Raw genomic sequence first — 14675 nt, 5'->3', positions numbered from 1 at the left:
ATATGGATTACGATTAAACATTTTTAGATGGTTCCCCAGAGCATTCATTTCCCATCTGATAGAGAATTTGGAAATGAACTGTGAAGCTGTGAATAGACTTTAAATAATAGAGTTAGACTATAGGTGACGTGATGTCGTTGCAGTGTCATACTACAAAACAAAAATAATATCATTAAAACAATTATTGTGAGTCATTTCATGTGAATGAAGTAGTTGTGTGAATGCAGGCTAAAAGTAAAGTGCGAACCATGATCTCAAATGTTAAGGTGTCGAAAGCTCAGTGCGTGTGAAAACGCCGCTAATAAAACTTGACCTTGATGCGTGTCGAGCTCGCGCAGCATCAGTGGAGTGCGCGGCTCCTTTAAGAGATTAGCGGTGGAGGAACTGAGCCCAATTGAACACAGAGAGTCAAAGGACGGGAACTCACTTTCCTTTTCACATCTCGCACTGTTTCACTGGAATCACTTCTCCTTAATGTAAAACGTGATTTATTGTAACGTGCCAGTGGTTTTAAACGTGAAACTTGTCTGCTTAGCTTTCTATATGTATTCGGTCATGTTAATTTATCAGCCCAGTGATGTTGAAACCTGCATTTTTACTCGATGCGTTTTAGTATCACAGTGCTGGTGAATGCGCTGTAACAGTGTAGCCATCGGTCACCGGACAGGAATTTATCAGCAGTGTATTTTCGGCTCAGCGTCACTCCCTGACAGCAGGACAGGACAGGATAGTTTACAGTGGATTTTAAAGCCACGTTGCGTCTCTCATTCAATAATTTCCACTTTGCTGGAAGATGCTTCAGAATGAAGAGTCGCAGGCGGACGCGTCGGAGTCCAAACCCGAAGAGCAAAGCGAGAAAACGGACGAGAGCGAGAGCGCGGCGGCTCATCCCGAGAACGAGCCCGCAGACAGCGAGTCCACTCTCTTCCCCCTGCCGGTCCACCCGAAACTGGAAATCAAGCGTCACGCCGTGACCGAGGACTTCAAGATCTCCAGTCAAGTGTTGGGTCTGGGGGTCAACGGGAAAGTAGTGGAGTGTTATAATAAGAAAACAGGACAGAAGTGCGCACTGAAGGTAATTACAGCACATGTGTGTGTATTATAACGGGGTTTATTATAGTAGTATCTTCAATATCATTGTTGTTGTTATGAATTGTGCGTAATTTTGGTTTTGTCTGAGAAAAAGTTCTTGGGTAACTTGGAACCAAAATAGCAGACGTCTTGTTTCCCTTTAATCGTTGTTTGACTACAGTAACAACTAATGAAGTTATTCGTAGTTAAACCATAACCACAAAATAACGTTATTTAATTCATGGTTAATGCACGTTGTATATACAACATTTATATATATAAATGTGTAAGTTTTCGTAACTTGTTTTGAGCTTAACTGCTTTTTGTGACAAATTTACAAGTATCTAAATATTTATACAAATATTTCAGAAATATTTATCTTTCGATGTATTGGAGATAAAACGCGTGTATAACTTATTATAAAAATACAAGGGGTTAAGTTAAGATGACGTAATCACGTTCTCCGCTGACGTGGCGTGTGTCAATAACCACAACTTTCATTAATTCAAAGCACAGTTTTGTTAATCTGAAAGGCTTATTATCTGAAATCTTCAAAAATAATTCAATCTTCAGTGTGAAAACCATTGTTTCACAAACCGTTAAGTTTCCAATAAAATCTCGCCAGGTGTGACATCATGTTTGAAATCTCTCCACATGTTTTAAAGAGACACTGTTCTGTTTGCACTTGTGATGTGCTGACTTGCAAGCCCACTTCAGAGTAGATGCCACTTCAGCTTGTTTTGTTTGTCACAAAATAGATCATGACTTCATGACATGACCTCATGTAATGTCACCAGCGTGTAGGCTGCTTACATAGATGACTTGTCTGTTAGACGTTTAGCATTTGGGGTTGCAAACAGTGTTTAGGTTCCTGGAACCTCGAGGGCCAGCAGTTATGAGGCATCAGATCGGGTTTGGCTCGGAGATGAGGTGTGACACGCAATATTTGAGCGGTGCAATGGAAACATGTCATCCACGTGACCACGTGGCCGAGGATTTACTGTCCACTAATCCAGCAGGATCAGAGTAACTCTAGATACACATAAGGAGAGAGCAGAGACATGCTGTAAGTATAGAGTTTGTTTTTAGTTGGAGGACAAATATTATTTTGCTGAGAAGGACTTCAAAGAATGACTCAGTATATCAATAATTGTTATTATCTTGACTTCGTAAATTGTTAGCTTGATAACCATTGAAAACTCTTTTTAACACGATCAATATAAATGAAACGTACTTAAACAGATGTGCAGTTTGCCAAAATTTTCATCCAGATGGTTTTGATGTTATAAAGCTTTTAAGGCCCTTTAAACGTTTTGTCTGGCCATCTGGTTTGGCATACCTGGTCTCCACTTGCTTTCTTCAGGTTTTATTATTTACCCCAAGTTACGCACATGCGTCTCTAGTAATGTTTCAGGGTCAACATTTGTATATCAGTTTTGTTTAATTGACCCTTGCCTATTGTTAGTCAAATGACATGTTTTAAATAAGAGGAATGTTTTTCTAATAATGCCAAATTATGCGTTTTACGTTATTCTGCAACCCTTATCCCGTTGTGCTAGTATACAATGAAAATCGAATTGACCTGATCGAGTCATTCACTAGTAATTTATGACCCAATATCCTCTTTGCTTTTTAATCACAGGGTAAACAGGCACGAAGCAGCGCTGCAGGGTGAACGTCCATCCCGGCAGCCTTTTAATTAAGTACAATGTTGACGGATAAGTGTAATGAATGTGATTGCATTGGTCCTGTTTAATCCACTCTGTTTAGCTGGATGAGAGCCATAACATTCAATATCATTCATTTAATTCAACCTCGATTCCCTATATTGGATTTACACTGGACTGCCAGCAGAGGGAAGATATCTTAAAGTCTAATCGAACCCTCTGAGGATTATTTATTACAGTTGTTGGGTCTGTACCATGCATATACTGTACAGTGTAGTTGTGTTTGATCCACGATATGAATTTTTGGTGAGCTTAAAACTATTTGTTCTTGGCGGTCAACGTTTGCCCAGGATTTGTCGAATAAAGACAAATGTTGATGATCTACACAGCATGCAGTTATATAACATACAGTTGTTTAATAAGGGATTGACCATTGACTTTGAATTGTTGAAGTATTGCACTTGCCACATGTGTGTAGTTACTACATACAGCCGCGTAAAACATAAGTCATCAAATTTATTTGCTGATTCAACATTTCTAGATGTATTGTGGTCATTCCAGTCCAGTGTCTGTTGAATTTCAATCAAATCAAACCTCAGGAGTGACAAAATCATCAAACAGCAACGTGAAAGACTGAAAGCAAGACGCATTAAATCTGTGATAAAAATCCAGGTTATCACATAACAAAGTCTATAAATAATTTCCTAAATACATTTACAAATATTACTGTTGTATGACTTAAAAGTGCATTGCTTCCTTTGGAGTACTTGAGGTCTGAAAAAATACAGAGCATATTTTCTGTTATTTTGATCGGTTTCTCCAGTTTTCATTTCTGCAAATCAATGAAACTAGAAACAATATTTGTATTTGAAGTTTGGGAGAAATATTGTAAGTAGTTCACAGAATGAAACAAAAATGATAATTGAACCTAAACACATACACTCTTTAAAAAATGTGCTTCACAATGTTCTTCGATGGCATAGAAGAACCTGTTGGTTCCTTTTTAAAGGTCTGTCTCGATTCTGCAGTCAGGTTTTGTACGGTCCAGTGGTTTATATCACAGTCATGAGTTCATCTTTCCGCCCACATTCAACATCCAGCCATTGTTCAGTGTCTTTTTCCAGGCCTGGCATAGTACACAGGGTCTTTTGGAAGACACTTTGTTTTCCATAGAAAGAGGGTGAGAGTGAGATTGTATGAGAAATTACAAGATGAGCTCCCGGCTTGTCTGTAGAAGTTCACAAGAGCATTCATAAGAGCAAACGTGGGCTTGAATTAGACAAATATTTACGGGTTTTATTAGAACAGACAGGAGAGCACAGATAAACTCTGTAAAGTAACAGGAGATGAGGAAACTTTGATCAGCTAAGGTCAGACAGCTGTGTCATTTACTAACGTCTGATTTTTGATGGATCAAAGTGTCATGTTTCACGTGTTGTCATAAAACGTGACTCTGAAAACACATGTGTGTGTTTGACCAGGAACACAGGTAGTGATAAAGCAAACAAAACGTTCATGAATCATTTCAAATCAAAAAGATGAAGTTTATCAGCCTTTATCTCACATGAAAACTAAAATACAGTGATTTCCAGATGTAATTTCCCCATTTTATTTTCAGTTGTGTAACTTACTGTCATACATGTTTTGCTTATGTCGTCAAGCCACTATGGTAGTCAATGGTGGCCAGGAACTATTTGGTTACAAGCATTCTTCCAAATATCTTTCTTTGTGTTCATCAGAAATGTATACAGATTTGGATCAACTCGAGTGTGTATGATGAAGGAATTTCTTTCCCTTAACAAATATTGAATGCGACTGAATCTGTACGAAACACCTAACAATTTATACACCAAATGTAAAATCAATCATATGTGTGTTTGTATATTAGATCATATCTATTAACACAAACTTCTTCAAATGAATTACTTCCTTAAACAAACATAATCTCTTATTTTGTAAACACCCGTTGGAGGTCTATCAAGCAAATCTTCCAGCTGAGACTCATAAATCCCAAGGCTGTAGACTCAGGAAATGAAATGCAGTCATAAACATTAAACAGTCAATATACCCGTCATGCATTCGTGGGTTTGCAAATAATCCCCGCAGACATGTTGATGAAACCGTCTGTCTGTGAAAGACATCAACAGGACGCTCCAACATTGACTAATTGCTTTCACAGCAATTACGACATTGTTTTGTTGTTACCGTCCATTATTAAGACCATTATAGCTTTTCATTTGTTTTTCAAATGGTTTCTGAACTGCTTTATCAGCTGGTTTAAAATACACAGGTCACATAGTTTGTTACCATCATACAGTAACGTACCTAGTTTGTAGTCTTGATCACAAGTGCTATAATTTGCAGATACCAGTCAGTTTTATGACTAGATCAAGTTAGTTAACTACACTCCACCTGCGGTTAAACATTAATCTAAACTTCTAAAGCACATGCAGATGAACCAGTACATGTGTGTAAGGTGTGTGCTCCCACCACAACTTCTGTTCTGTGTTATTGTTGTGAAAGAGCTTCCTGATGTCTGTTTCCTGCAGTTCGTGTAGGCTACGGCTTTCCCGGATCTTTCTGAATCAGATTTGAAATGTTACCCCAGTCAGTCATTTACAACCACCGTCTTCTGCCCACAGGCAACTCTGTTAAATGAGTCAAGCTGGCTTTGGGAAACCGAAGGCAACACTTGCGTCTCTTTCTCTCCCACGCAGACACGCGCTGTAAACTGAACATTATCAGATGCAGAGACGGACACGGAGTGGGCGGAGGTCAAATCACATTACAACGGTTTACGCCTCCGCAAACAGCTTTCGGCCTTTAATTGATCGAAATAAAACCATGAATCACGTTCGGATTGGTTGCAGCTTTGTAAACATGTTTAAAACGGGTAAAATTATGTTAAATTGTGTTTTATTAAAAAAAAAGGGTTTACTCAGAAAAGGTGTTTTCGATGTAAATGACAAATGTTTTGTGGATGTTATGAATGAAATATTAAAGCTACCTTGTATCATTCTTACACAAAATTATACCCAAAATTCATTTTTTTCCCAGAAGGACGTTTATCTTGTACAAACGAAATACCTTTTTGGGCTCTTGGCCATGAGCTTGTCATGCGTGTTCACCAAAACATTACAGCATTTCAATCCCCCAACATATTCTCTGATGGAATACATGTGCAATGTCAAGGTCTCTCTCTATTTATGTTCACATTGTGTGTTAGACTCATCCTTTCTAAGATGAAAGAGGTAAAGGACGTACAACTGTGTCTGAATCTTACACAGGGACACAGGGAAGCCCAACAAGGGGCTTTCTGAACTGACACAGATACATTTGAGGAAATGCACAGTTCTCTTTTCTTTTAGACAAAATGAGATGCGTGCCTGTTCTCCTTTAATGCTGTGGAAAGCTGTGAAGCTGTGAATGTTCTCGGTCCAATATAACTAAGGCTCGTTTTGCAGAATGTGTGGCTTAAAGTGCCACTCTATAACCTTAAGAATATTGAAAAATAAATGTTTACACAACCACGATGCTAAAGGACTCTCAAGAACACTACAAACCTCCATTACACAGTAGATTAACGTTACTATAAATGCCATTTTTACAAACTAAGGTATGACTTCAAATATTTTCTGTGGCATTTGCATCAAGTCTCTTAAGGAATGTTGAATGTTTCCTCATTTGTAAGTCGCTTTTGCGTTCGATTATCTGCAAAAAGTATGAAAGTCCAAAAAGTTGTTTTCGAGAGCAACCCAGATGTGTTCTTTTTTATTCATATTGCGTTTTCTTGTACTTTCCTATCTTTAGATTCTGTACGACTGCCCCAAAGCTCAAAGAGAAGTCGAGCTGCACTGGAGGGTCTCCGTAGGGCCACATATAGTCCGCATCATCAGTCTTTATGAAAACATGTATCGTGGGAAAAAATGTCTTCTCATCATTATGGAATGGTGAGTCTTGTCACTGTTTAACGTAAGTTCTCACCCCTACAGCGGTCGGAAATACTACAGCTATTTATATGCAGATGTCAATAGCTGCCCCTTTAGTCTGCCATGGTGATGAATTCTGCCATTTTATAAATAAATAGCAGGGGAAAACCGATTTAAAGGTGTAGAAAGTGTACTACTTCTTTTAAAAGAAATTTCAAATGTGGATGATCTACAAACAAAGCAACGTTTTGGAAATGTACTTTGTAGGAAAATCAACCTGCGAGTAGATCTATTCATATTATTTATTATTGTCTCTGCATATGAATATAAAGAATATAAGGAATGATTTGACACCTTTAATGTTCAATAGATGAACCCAACATTTTGTAAATCATGCTCGAAACCAGAAGAGAAAGATGCCATGCTGATCTTATGTTACAATCTCTGCATGAATAAACTTTCGATTCCCATTTTGGCTCTTATTATCTCCCACATTATTTTATGCTTTTCTTGTGAAAGATGAAAATACAACTTCAACCGCACTGGTCGGCTGAAGTGGTGGCTTTGAGTGCTATATTAAGAGGGTGAACTGCACTTTATGTAGAAACACAACGGAAGGAAGCGGGTGAGAGATAGCTGTGAAATGGTTTAAAATGGCTAAACTATTTGAGAGCTCTCTGACTTTGAAGTTCAGCCCTCAGAGTTTCACATAGGAGACAAATGTTCCATTGCTTCCTTAGAGCTCATTTCCTGCCGCCCTCACGGATTTGGACAGTCTTGGCATTGAAATCATTTACATAATCTTTATACCCATCATGCCATGTTGTTCGTTCCACTATTTCTGATGGGTTATTGTGCATGAAGCTGTATAATGAGAGGAACTGTTGTAAAGCATTGTATTGTGTTTGTTGTGTTAGTATGGAGGGGGGAGAGCTCTTCAGCAGAATTCAGGCCAGAGGAGACCAGGCCTTCACTGAGAGAGGTGAACATACACAGACACACACACACACACCTCAAATAACTTTGACCCTAGCATGTAAGATTACTTGTTAGAAATATTTGTCGGTCAGTCTGCTAGTAAATCAAGTCACGGAGTTAGTTAGTTCCTCTGTTTTGTTACAATTTGTCGGTTAGTCAGGTGGTTTGTTTGTTAGTAAGTTTGTTTTTAGTTAGTTATTTTGTTTGTTTGTCACTCACCTAGTGAGTTAAAGTAGTCAGTCAGTTCATTTGTTTGTAAGTCACTGAGCCAGATAGGACATTAGTAAAGTAGTCAGTTAGTTCATCTGTTTCTTTGTTCACTTGTTCGACAGTCACTTGGATAGTGAATTAGTTAAATAGTCTATTAGTTTGTCAGTCAGTTAGTTAGGTGGGTAGACTTTTTGTTTGTTAGATAGTTAATTTGTTTGTCAGTCAGTCAGCTAGTAAATGAGTAAAGTAGTCGGTTAGTTCATCTGTTTCTTTGTTCATTTGTTCGACAGTCACTTGGATAGTGAATTAGTGAAATAGTCTATTAGTTTGTCAGTCAGTTAGTTAGGTGGGTAGACTTTTTGTTTGTTAGATAGTTAATTTGTTTGTCAGTCAGTCAGCTAGTAAATGAGTAAAGTAGTCGGTTAGTTCATCTGTTTCTTTGTTCATTTGTTCGACAGTCACTTGGATAGTGAATTAGTTAAATAGTCTATTAGTTTGTCAGTCAGTTAGTTAGGTGGGTAGACTTTTTGTTTGTTAGATAGTTAATTTGTTTGTCAGTCAGCTAGTAAATGAGTAAAGTAGTCAGTTAGTTCATCTGTTTCTTTGTTCATTTGTTCGACAGTCACTTGGATAGTGAATTAGTGAAATAGTCTATTAGTTTGTCAGTCAGTTAGTTAGGTGGGTAGATTGTTTGTTTGTTAGAAAGTTAGTTTGTTTGTTTGTTCAGTTGTTTGTAAGTCAGTCAGCCAGATAGTACATTAGTAAAGTAATCAGTAGTCCATCTGTTTCTTTGTTCATTTGTTCGACAGTCACTTGGATAGTGAATTAGTGAAATAGTCTATTAGTTTGTCAGTCAGTTAGTTAGGTGGGTAGACTTTAGACAGCGTACACAACGAACCGCTCTTGTCTGGGTTACACAAGCAACACGCCTGTGGACACTCACGCCTAGTGGCGTAATGTAATGTGTCTTCTTATGTATTTCTCTACTACTGATATGATGTGAAGGTTAATCCCCATGTAATTTCCACAAGGGTCAATTACTATATAGGGTCATTCAATAGTATTGCGTGTTATTAGTCATGTTATGCGAATTATTTCTTTCTATAGAAGCCTCTGAGATCATGAGAGATATCGGCAGAGCCATTCAGTACCTGCACAACATGAACATTGCCCACAGAGACATCAAGGTAACAAGTACACTTCTAGTTCTACTGTACATCTTTCGCAGCTTTTTAAAGAAATGGTTTAGTTTATTTATGTGTCATCGTCCTCCCTCCTTAGCCAGAGAACCTGCTCTACAACAATAAAGAGAACAGTGGAGTTCTGAAACTAACAGACTTTGGCTTTGCTAAAGAAACATCACTTCATAACCCCTTACAAACGCCCTGCTTCACACCGTATTATGTAGGTCAGTACGCTCACAGTCTTAGCGACCTTAAGAGGAAACAGGGTTGTTGTGTATATCTCAAATAAATGTAACAGATCGACTGCTAATGTCATCGAATGTGTTTTTCTCTCTTTGTGTGTATTTTGACATTGCAGCACCGGAAGTGTTAGGTCCTGAGAAATATGATAAATCATGTGATATGTGGTCTCTGGGCGTTATAATGTACATCCTGTGAGTATGAGCAATTCGAACCCATTACATGTTAAAGAACAACTCTTGTGATATAGATGTTTGCAAGTTTACCTGAGACAGTTCTGTTGTTGCCTGTAGGTTGTGTGGTTTTCCGCCATTTTATTCCAACACGGGACAGGCCATCTCACCGGGTATGAAACGACGTATCCGAATGGGCCAGTATGAGTTTCCCAACCCTGAGTGGGCAGAAGTGTCTGAGGAAGGTACATTGTACCCTGTCAAACGTTATGTCACTTGAGGAGACTGTCCTTTGTGTTTTGAGCACCGTTACCATGACTATGATGTAATTTATGTATATATGAGCTGCATCCCAATTTGCATACTATGCGTCCTAGATAGTTTTCGAAAAAATAGAATAAGAATGTCCCAAATCATAGTATGACGAATAAGTGAGTCAAGTCAAACCAAGTCAGCTTTATTTACATAGCGCTTTTGACTTTATAAATATCAGATATCAGAGTATTCACAAAGTACCCGAATGGTCTGTTTCCTGTCAAAATCGAAGTGTGGATGGACACTGATATTACCCACAACTCATCGCGAGAGGGCGGAGTTTAGTTACGGTGTCCTCCCCTTAACTTCCAGTCACAAACAATAGAGTGCCTGTAGATTATTTTTGATAACAATCAAATGAAACCGAGACGCACCGTTATTTGGCTAAACTTGTCTCTCCTATATTTTGCATTTAGACTGCGATACCAAGCTCACCCGCTAGATGTCAGTGTAGTTGGGTCCACCAAACTTAGGACCCATTCAACAAATTATTTATTTAATCAACTGAACATACAAATTTAATACAATTATTATACAATGAAATGGTAATATAAATTAATATGAACTTAAATTTAATAAAATATAAATAGTCGTTTACATTTAGTCATTTAGCAGACGCTTTTATCCAAAGGGACTTGCAGAGAGTTCAGTGACTGTATAGTACTAGCCAAACACAAACCGGAAGTTAAATGGGGGTCAGGCACGCGCACATCCGATGAAACGGTCTAAACAGTCAACATTACATATGAAATAATAAACGAATAAATACTTAAATGCAAGGAAGAGCTGAATTTTGATGTTTGTGATAGTTAAGGATCACAGTGTTGCCTAGGCATCAAACCATGCTAAAATGCATATACTTTTACCGTAACAAAAGCAGAACATACTTTAAGGGCATAGTTAAAGTAGGTTAATTGGGATGCAGCAAAGGTTATAGTTCCCGTTTCACATAGTTCAGTGGTTTTACATTTCCTAATTTTTTTCATGCTGGCCATTAACTTTCTTTTTCTTTATATTTTTTTTACGTTCAGTTGTTTTTAGTTTTTGTATGGATTTTATTAGACACCCTTAATTATGCATGCATGTTTTCCACACTTGGATTCTCAATTCAGTGTTTTGTAAATATTGTGCACCTAAGACAGCAGAGGGGAACATTTCAATATAGATTTGATGCTCAGAACAGACCGTGTTAGTGACATGTTGGAAAAAGCAGATAATAAATACCTCTGAGAATTTGGCTGTGTTTGTTAAATTTACATTGCAGGGGCCCCCAACAAACTTTCAAGGGGGCTGTATTATTTACTATTATTATTATTATTATTTATTAAAACTGAAAGCTGCTATGTATGAATGTCCAAAGTCGCATGCTGTTGTTTTGACCCAAACATTGTTATGGTTAAACTAACACAATGAAGTAAACAAGGATGAAGATCCAGTGATCTTGAACATGGCTAAGAGACCTTTCGGTCAGTGTTTACTGAAGGGGCCTTAGAGAGTGTACTGAATCTATAATAACTGTCACGTGTCTTTGCTTGTCTATATATCGACCTAACACAGCAATATTTCTTCCAGCCAAGCAGCTGATTCACCAGCTGTTAAAGACAGACCCCAATGAAAGAATGACCATTGACAAATTCATGAATCACCCTTGGATCAATGTAAGTGCTTCAGCTGATTGTGTTTATATAACTGCACTGAACCTATACCAGGTTTTCAACACTTGCTTGTTTTTTTAGCAATCAATGGTGGTTCCTCAAACGCCTCTACACACCACTCGAGTGTTGGCAGAAGACAGTGAGATGTGGGACGAGGTCAAGGTGAGATAAGACTGCACTGACCTCTGCTGGCCAATAGGAGGATTACACATTTATATTCACTCTTACATGATTGCATTTGCCAATGAGCGATTTTGCTAAGACATTTTATTTAAAATATCTAAACAAGCCATAACAGACATTTGTATTAGTTGCAATACCATCGATGCACTCAAGAGGGAGCCACATAATCGAGCCGTGAAGGAATATTGAAGGAATGGTTCATCTTCAAAGTGAAAATTCTGTCATAATTTACTCACCCTGTTGTCATCATAAACATGTTTGATTGTCTTTCTTCTGCTAAACACAAAAGAAGATCATTTGAAAAATTTTGGTAACCAAAAACCGTTGGTCCACAATGACTTCTAATGTATGGACACAAATCAATCAAAGTCAATGGGGACCAACAGTTTTCTGTTACCATCATTTTTCTAAATGTCTTGTTTTTGTTCTGCAAAAGAAAGAAAATCATTTATTTTTGGTTTGAAATGACAAGAGGTAGATAATGAAAGAATTACAATTTTGAATCTTTTTCTAAAAAAACGATTGAAGTATAACTTTATATTAGTATGGTGCAAAAAGAACCTTTGGACTGATAAAGGATTAGTAATATTTTATGTATATACATAAATATGTGCACTCATTTACATGCAATAACAAAACTAATACAAATACAAATAAAACAATATTTATTCTATTGAACAATGTTTAGCTTTTTGCTCTTTCTCTGTTTGTAGGAAGAGTTAACTAGTGCTCTGGCCACCATGCGTGTAGATTACGACCAGGTGAAGATTAAAGACTTAGACGCCTCCAGTAATCCCTTATTGAACAAGAGACGCAAGAAAGCGGCCACCGGTGAGAAGAGCGGTGGATCCGGCTGCAGTAGCCAATGAGAAAGGAATAAGTGACAACGATAGAAGTGAAACAACTGTTGAAAGGACGTCAAGAATGGCGAAGGGAATAGATGAGGTCTCCAAAGAACAAGAGATGATGGACGGATCGACCCATGGAGAAGACGAAAACATGAGATGCATAAATTATTAAATGAGAGAAAATGTAGGAGGAAAAGGCTTCGACCACCAGCAGTGAAAGACTGAAAACTCTGACATTCTTCAGCAGTGTGTGTGTATGTTAATGTTATGTGTATCTCTTTTTATATGTAGTGAACTGTTATATGGTGTACATCTCTGCGTATATTTGTATAAAATGTGTCTCTATGTCTTTAAATCTCCTCCAGTCTTTTAGTTAAACCCCAGTAGTCCCATCATGCAGTCCTTTTTGCTGTTAATTTGGCTTTTGTTATTGCCATCTTTTTATTAGGAATTAAACTTTTAAGACATTTTCAGATGATTGGGTGTGTCCTGGAAATTATTCACAATTACTTGTGTTGCAAGATGTGCTTCTCTTTTGTCCAGTGAGTCACAAGACAGCACTGCAACTTCCCCCAGTCCATGATATCTGCTATTTATGTAACAAAATACCTGACCTCAGATCAGGACTAAACACAACTAAAAAAAATGGGATAGTGTCTGTAGTTTTAAAACAGATCAGCGTATTTGATCTTTCTAAACTCTCTAATATTCAGGAATTCTTAATGATTTTGTTTGCCAGAACAAGCAGATGACACATTCAGCTTGATATGAGGAAATACTGTTTTTTTTCTCCTGACAGGAATTCTTAGAGTGAATCTGTTCTGTTTCCGGCCGTGTAGAAGATGTTTTCTGATTTATTTTCTTATAATTGACGATGTCTTGTTTGTGTGACAAGACAGGCTGTGATAAGGACAGAATTCATTGTAGTCAGGCACAGTGGTTTATAAATAGGATTTGACATTTGGTGCCAGGACAACATCAGTGTGCCTGACGGTCTAAGCAGGCCACTTTCTAGTGCACAAATTTAGAAGACCACTTCACAGTGAACTTTCCCCCAGTTTCGGTCCGAGCTCCTTTGAAACAATATCTAACTTAAGATTTGAGGAACAAGTCAGCATGTTGCCTTTGAGGATGAAAACTGTTTTTTTACGGTCATTACAGTTTTGCAGAAGTATGAGAAAGTATTTATTTTTATCTGATACGTCAAAAGTTGTCAAATTGTTTGCTGCATGGTTCCAATAAAGTGTTTGGACGCATTTAATTTTAATTTCACAAAATGAAATAATAGATATAATGTTCAAAATTGAAAAACTAAGTTTAACAAAGTATGACCTTAATGATAGATGCTCATAGTTAATGTAATGTCGTCATCAGATTACTGCCCGTGTGAACTAATTCATACATTCCCACAAAATGAGGTCATCTCAAGAGAACTGCACTTAGTTCTCAATAAAGCTTTACCATCATTTGATATTAGATATCACATGATTCAAAATATGACTTTGGGGTGTCTGAATACCGACTAGACAATATAACTACATGTAGTCTAAAGTCTAGACTACTTGTGTTAATTCTTTAATTATTGCCTCTATTTTTATTCAATTTACTTCACCTGTGAGTGTCTCACAAAAAACAACCACACTATATGCACCCAGACAAGAGAGCCAGACGAAAGACATCTGAAGAAGGCAGCAGTGAGACAGGGTCACTGATCACTATGGGCTTTATAAGGAATGTTCCACAAAGATTCAGAAAGGTCAGAATATTCAGTTGCACCCCGCACTGGACATGAAACTCATGATGTTTGGCAAGCGATTTATTATTATTAGCAAGCAAACTTTTGTAACCTCTGGCTTCGCTTGGCCTTTAATCACAGCACATGTTTTACAGTGACTTTTCCTACGCCACGAGGGTCTACGTGACCAACGTGTTCCATCATACAGGCTAAAAATGTTTTTCAATGTGGAACCGTTTCTGCATCAAGCAGGTCAAGCTGTTTTTAATGTAGCGGAAGCCTCAAGAGAGACAGCGTGTGATTAAAACACCTTAGAAACAAGCCTTTGTAAATGATAGATTTTAACAGTCTACCCATATTTGAACACTAAAATCCTGTAAAGAAACTATATTATATATAGTTTTATCTGCTTTATGACATTTTACAGTGACCAGACACAGTAATTCTTTACAATGATAAATACATGTATATTATTTTAAGGCAACAA

At 37.6% G+C, this 14675-nt stretch overlaps 1 protein-coding gene across 1 annotated transcript; it reads left to right on the top strand.

Moving 5' to 3' along the window:
• Nucleotides 1-310: 310 nt before the first annotated feature.
• Nucleotides 311-12931, top strand: mapkapk3 (MAPK activated protein kinase 3). The gene is made up of 10 exons (XM_079483856.1): nt 311-1075; nt 6549-6688; nt 7585-7649; nt 8963-9042; nt 9137-9263; nt 9398-9473; nt 9573-9697; nt 11340-11425; nt 11504-11584; nt 12319-12931. Exons 1-10 carry the CDS (start codon nt 794-796, stop codon nt 12472-12474), a joined length of 1218 nt encoding a protein of 405 aa, XP_079339982.1. The 5' UTR covers nt 311-793; the 3' UTR covers nt 12475-12931.
• Nucleotides 12932-14675: the final 1744 nt, after the last annotated feature.

Source organism: Barbatula barbatula (genome assembly GCF_947034865.1).
Source record: "Barbatula barbatula genome assembly, chromosome: 20".
Classification (NCBI taxonomy): Eukaryota; Metazoa; Chordata; class Actinopteri; order Cypriniformes; family Nemacheilidae; genus Barbatula; species Barbatula barbatula.
This window is presented reverse-complemented; position numbering and strand designations above follow the sequence as displayed.